The sequence below is a fragment of the Cupressus sempervirens genome, chromosome 9 (assembly GCF_028749045.1).
Source record: "Cupressus sempervirens isolate cs-2001-9-10 chromosome 9, ASM2874904v1, whole genome shotgun sequence".
In the NCBI taxonomy this organism is placed as follows: domain Eukaryota; kingdom Viridiplantae; phylum Streptophyta; class Pinopsida; order Cupressales; family Cupressaceae; genus Cupressus; species Cupressus sempervirens.
In genome coordinates, this window is record NC_143126.1 from 31,549,091 (window position 1) to 31,555,756 (window position 6,666).

Below are 6,666 nucleotides of genomic sequence, written 5' to 3' on the forward strand. Positions count from 1 at the left end.
ATATAGGATGGGGTCATTGAGCGGCCTTAATATCTCTCTCGGCATTGGACACACGTACCCTGCATCTCCTTAGGCTCTTTCAGGGTGGGATCTCATTGGCTTTGTATTCAGACAAATCACCAAATTGATTTTAAGGATCAGATCTATTGTCTTTGTGACATGGCGAAGCCTGAGACAAAGACGCACTTTATAATCCATTGCCCCATTTACTATGAGATCAAAGGAAGGTTCTATTGTCTATGTAGAGGGTCTCGATCTCTCTCATCTTTCTTCAAGTACACCGATCAGCGGTACCTAGTACTTTATCTTCAGGAAACCACGAGGTTTTGGAACCACACCTTATAGTTTCAGTCTCCCTCGAGATGGACCAGGGATCGGCTGATCACCTCCTTCTCAGTGGTCTCTCTGGCTCAGGATACCAAGCAATCGCTTAGTCTCCATACCTCTGGGCACATCGGGTTTTGGGAGACCTCACATGAGTTACATGCGGTAGCAGCTCTCCACTTCTAACAACATAGGCTTCCTCTCACCCTGGGTTGTATCTTTCAAATTAGGATTTCTTTTCCACGGTGGGGCGCATCTAGCTTGTTATTGGCAAAGGCCTTTGTCTCTTTTTTGTGCTTTGTTTTGCTTTTCCCCGAGCATAAATCGATGTTTCCATTGTTGGTTGGCTTCTCCTCACAGTCCTTAGACCCTGATTGTGGTCTCTTGTTGGACATTAATAAAATTATCTTATCTTCTGAATGACACAGAGACACCCTAGCTAGAAAAGAGGTACACCAAGCTGAAAAAGGATTTGTCTTTTCCAAATATTGTAAGAAAAAAGTTTCAATGAAGCATATATTGTCTCAACTGTCACCTTGAGGCTTGCACGCATAACTGGTCGTGATGGTTCTCTATGACAGCCAGTGTATCGAAGATCGTGAGGACGATGACTGCCTTTCATGATCAAAAAAATTCAAACTAAGAGAAAGAAGAAATATTGTGAGAAAAAGGTTTCAAGGAACCATATACTGCCTAAACTGCCACCTTACATGCATAACTAATCATGATGTTGCTCTACGTATAGCCGGTGTATTGGAGATCGTGAGGAAGATGACTACCTTTCCAAGAGTTTTGACCAAACGCTCAGTTACCAGATTCTGCTATTTAGGCCTGGGTCCTGGTACTGGTACAGTTTTGGTACTGGTTCTTCTTGGGTACTTCACAGGTTCTTTGTGGGTCCTTTTGTGAAGGACCTACAGTGGACCTGGGCACCTAGGAAGTACCCCAAGGCAGGAGGTCAGTTTATGTATGTAATTCTGATTTGTTCATCAGCATGTTCTTTCTATCAGCTTTAGATACTGTCTTGCAACAGCTTGGTAATATTATTCAAGCCAAATTTGTTCTATGTAATGCCCATAGTTTATGACAGTAGCGAACAGCAATCTATTTCGATTCATTTGAAGGTCCGGGATTGATATTTTTTCATTTGTAGATCTAAGGACATGACTGTTGATAGATTTGTAAATGCCAGCCAATAGTTATGTTTGTTGATCATGTTCATATTGATGTCAATTGCCAATGCATGTAAATCTGAAACTGTATCAGTATTACAATTAATTTATTTATAACTTTATTGGCCATTATGAATTTACAAGTATCACTCTTCATTTATATTTGTAACTTCAATGTTTTAACATACATACATGCATACAAATACGGACAAACCCGAACCCGCAAGGGAGGATAATTGTCATACCCACATACCCAAATCTCGTATCCGTCCCCGAACCGGAACCCGAATCAGCAACTTAGACCAAACAAATTCAAAATAAGAGATTGAAGAAATAAATGAGAACGTCATTTTACTTTTCTCCATTTTTTTGTCACCTAAATCATCTTCAAGTAGTCCACAAAGATGTGAGGGTTCAACTCTTCTAGATTCATCTGATTACATAATCCTCATTATGGATTCATTTCCAAAATTTGCTTAAGGATGCTAGTTGGAGCATTGACAAGTACAAGACTGCAATGGTACAATCGCAAAACATTCTCCTTTACAAGGCTATGAGAATAACTATGAATAAGAAATTGCAACAAGGTGACATTTCTCAAATATTTTTAACTAGACTAGAGAGAATTTCAATTTCAATTGCCTTATATTTTATATAGTTAAAGACTAAAGCTATAATCAATTGTCAAATGATTTGATGTTAATAATCCAGAATATCCAAAACCTAGCTTTTCAAACTGTGACCCAGCTACACAGTCCTCCTGGTCGTGAAGGTTATTGCAAAATGTTTACACACATATACTCTAAGAAGTGCAACAGATAGACCTAACAAAGGTTGAATGATTTAGTTTGTGTAAAATTAACTCCCACCTTATTTGAAAACAAATTATCGCAATCAATTTTTTTTTAAATTATTTATTCGATAATGTTGATTACTGATTCACAATTTGAGTAGATTATCAAGAGCAGAGAGAAGAATTTATGAGATCAATCAGATCAAGAAGTTGAGGCAGCATCCCCGGGGGAGGAAAATATTAGGGCAGAAGAGATACCCTACTCTTGCAACTAGATCATGTTGTGGCTAAAAGCGGGAACACAATCTTTCTGGAACAACCAGTGATACTGCAAATGGTAATAGTTCCTCTCATGCTTATTTTATTGTTACCATTATGCTTATGCGTTGTTTATGATTCTCAATAATATTTATTTTTTTGATTCCATGGATATCAGATAATATAAATTTCATCCTTTCCACTCAATTTTGAACGTCAATAGCAACTATTACTAAGGCCTCTTTGCTTTCTGTGCAAAGGTGTACCTAAATTGTGATGACAGGTATGTAAAAAGCAATAATGCGGTTAATTACATATATCACTGATGATGCGCTGGTTTGGAATGCGTGATAATCAAATAGACTAAAAGAGATAAATATTTGGTTGTTTTGCTTTGAAATGTACAAGAATCAAATATTTAAACGAAATTCATAATAACTTACCATTTTCACTAACTGCCTTTCCGAATCTAAATTATACCTCATAAGTCAACGCAGAGCCAAGTTTAAATGTTGTAAATAAAAGGAATTGCTGGGATCATCATCATCATAAGCCTTCCTTGTCTCAAATTTTGTCACAAAAAAAAAAGAAAAAAGGAATTCCATGTATTTGGATGCTACGAAGAAAAAACACGAATTTCTTTTAGGCAAAAGAATGAAGAAACCAACCTGGGAGTCACTGGGGTAGAACGCAAAACATCTGGTAATGAGAGCTGCAGGGTAAGCCTTGCAAATTGCAGCAAACTGCTCACTCACGATCCCTAAATCGGGCGATGAAGGACAGTGACAAAGCCCAATTACTCCCAAAACCTTCCTACTGCCCTGAAAATCTTCCCATGGACTCTGCTGAGCTCCGCCCACCAAATACTTAAACCTCAAGCTCCCTGTGTCCCACGGCTGATGAGCAAAGGGACTCTTCTGGTGCTCAGTATAGAAGGAGCTTATGCTTGAAAGATCAATCTTGGTATGCCGCACGACAATGGACACATAGTCCTTCATGTGACTGCCCGGCATGTGACCGACGGGAATGACCACAATGCGAATCATACAGCCCCCTTCCACGCTCACGTCAGGCTCCATTTTTGTTATTAAAAAAAACTTGGTATATTTTTTACCCTCGCTAGATCAAGGAAATTATATTTTTATACTTCGCGTACTGTAAATCTAGGCTCAAGTACTTACTTTGGCAAAACCCCAACACAACTTAGACACTTCGGATCAAGCCAACTCTTTCCGAACTCAATTTTCTGTAATTTCAGCTCCGTTTCTGGCAGAAACAGGGTACAATTAATCTCATCTCTAAATCAATTAAATTCAATATTCAGTCATTGGTCTCTGTATATTGCGGCTCCATTTAATTTGGGTAAACTCTGGTGCGTTTTTCCTTAATCAATCAAAGCATTTAACCTTCATATTTAGCTTCCTGTAAATGTCAGCGTAGAAGCATAGAAAATAATCAGTAAATAAACAGACATTTCGATTCCAGGCAAGCAATTCCAGGCATTTTCGATACGCAAAACCCTCAATCAATTCAGAAAATGTAATGAGAATGCTGATAATTCAGCGAAAAAAGTAATATGTAATATGACCTGAGCTCCTACCGTATTATATGTCTGCACATTTCTGGTTGGAATATGACCGATTACTGTCTAGATCGCGGGTATTAGATCGCCCCTTATTAAATCCTAATTGACTTATTATATTTATGAGTATATAAGATTTTTATATTAATAAATACAAACTCTTTTATGAAAGTTTTAGATTAATATGAGTATTGTTTATTCTTAAAATATTGTGAAATGTTAAAACTTGGTTTTTGTTAGGCAATAGTCTACAACACAACGGTAATTCGTGAGCCTCTTTGGGAGGTCTTGGGTTCAAGTCTACTCAAACTTAATACATAATAATAATTAATTTCAACAATTAATAAATAATATTCAAAGCTTCAGCCCATTACCTATTAAAAAACACTAGTTTTTGTTTTGCTCTTTATTTCACTTCCAAGTTTCTAAGCTTCTCAAAAGTCTATTTTTTTCTAGATGGATTGGTTCTCAGTCGTACCCGTAATCACTTATGGAAAAATGATGGGTTTGACTAGGTCTTGCATTGAATGGTTAATAAGTTTTGTCTTCGAGGATCATTCTCATCACTTAGTATCTTCATGGTTGGCAAATTGAGCATTGTGAGTACCTAATAAGAGGACTTCCTTCACAGAGATGGGTGTGAATGTAGTTGTATCCAGAGGTATATGGACAACCAACTAAAAGAATTTTATAATATAAGAAATGATGTCAACAATAGTATTCATAGAATCACTGGGGAGAAGCTCCTAGCTCAAGCTCACTCTCATTACTCAAAATTATTGGAGAAATTCATGTACAATATCATTTGTACATCATGAAAGTTTATTAAGGAGAGAAGGTCATTTGTAGAATCATCAACCCAACTTTTTATGGCAATGTCTTGACCATTTTGGGATGCCCAAGACAAAATCCTACTGCTAGGTTAGTCAAGCACTCCATATGAATTTCTAATACCCTTCAATGTAAGAAAATCAAACATGATATCACACTCTTGCGCAAAGATATAGAAACGTAGTGGAGACTTATGTATATTATGTAAACCTTCATGAAAATATATTTTCTCCTTAATAAATTAAGCATGCCTGGAAAATGATAAAGGGTTTTTGCATCTTAGTGTTTTATCTCTATCTTTGGGGTTCTTGTACTAGTTTTGCAATATTGATGAAGAGGGTATCTCATCTCAGGGTCTTTCTCAACAAGATCGTACTAGTCTCTTTAGCTATGGCTTCAACACTTCAAGGTTTACCTACCTTCTCTTAACCACCCAAATATGGAGTCCAACTCTAGAAACTTGTTCCAATCATCCTAAGGGTCTCAACATCCTTAGAACTTCCCATCTCATAGTTTTGAACTCATTTTTTCAATTATTACAACTCACAAACCCAAATCACTCCTTTCAAGCTTCAATTCTACTAGCCATGTCAGCAAGTGCTTTTAACATTTCACAAAACATTCTGAAAATACCAAGAAAAAAAAACTAGTTTCAAATACTCTTTTCAAGGTTACGCAACATACTTCAAACTCAAGTATTGTTCCTTTGGACCATTCACCCAAACAAGTTTCCTGCAACTGCACAATTAGACCTAATGAGCCCTCTTTTCCAAAGAAACTACTAGAAAAAATTCTCTAGAAGAGTCCAGACCCTGTGGAATTATAGTATTTTGATCCCAAACAAAGGATTTTCACACTCATTTAGTATTTCATGCTCATTTGTCAACCCAATCAACCCTCACTTTTAGACCATCCAAACTAAGGCTTCCTCAAATCTAGCCCCACAATCACTTTCAAATTTGAAAAATATTTGATTCACCATGCATTCAACATATCTTAATTTATTCTGATAGAAAAACATGACCTTGGTAAGAGGAATTCCTTAGACCAATACATGTACCATGTGTAGCCAATATTCAACATGCATTCTTTCCCCAAATTGGTGATCACCATTCCTTTGCTATAAAACATGTCAGTATATTATCATATAATACATGTTTGTAGACTCATCCAATAAGGAACAACAATGACATAAAGTGGGAAAGTTACTTATCCATTAAAACCCTCAAAATAGAGCAAAAATTGTTAGACTGTATGTAGGATTGGTTAATAATATATGTGCAAGATAATTTAATATGACTTCAAACATATTAAATTCTGATCTTAGATCAATGTCAAAACATTGGTACTATTCATCTAATCCTTAAGATGTGAGATCAGACTTCTGATATTCAAGAAAAAACACAAAATGTCATAGGAGTTGTAGAAAACCATTCAAATTATATTTATTAAAATTAATCCTTACATCAACTTTGTAAGGATGTATTTAAAACAACTCTCAATATAATTATTAATTCTAAAACATGTAATCAAAAGATGCAACAACCATAAAAAGATAACCATGGACAATAACACCAGATATGTTAGCTAGTGAAACCCTTGATCATAGGGAAAACCCTTGTGGGAATGATGCCCACAAGATGATGTACTAATATAAAAGTTTCTTTTGAAGGATGCGACCCTTTAAAGAGTCAAATGAAATACAA

At 36.2% G+C, this 6,666-nt stretch overlaps 1 protein-coding gene across 2 annotated transcripts in view; it reads right to left on the reverse strand.

The window, feature by feature from the left end:
- The window catches only part of TRS120 (transport protein TRS120), a 129,522-nt gene extending 125,281 nt beyond the window's left edge, over positions 1–4,241 (reverse strand). Inside the window, exons 1-2 of one of the 2 annotated variants that reach the window (XM_089798904.1) lie at positions 4,148–4,241; positions 3,216–3,969 (exon numbers count right to left, since the gene is read on the reverse strand). In XM_089798904.1, coding sequence (XP_089655030.1) covers positions 3,216–3,626 — 411 coding nt within the window. In that variant the 5' untranslated portion in view covers positions 3,627–3,969; positions 4,148–4,241. Of the gene's footprint in view, positions 1–3,215; positions 4,128–4,147 lie in introns of those variants that run through there. The other variant, XM_089798903.1, reaches the window with a different exon arrangement.
- Positions 4,242–6,666: the final 2,425 nt, after the last annotated feature.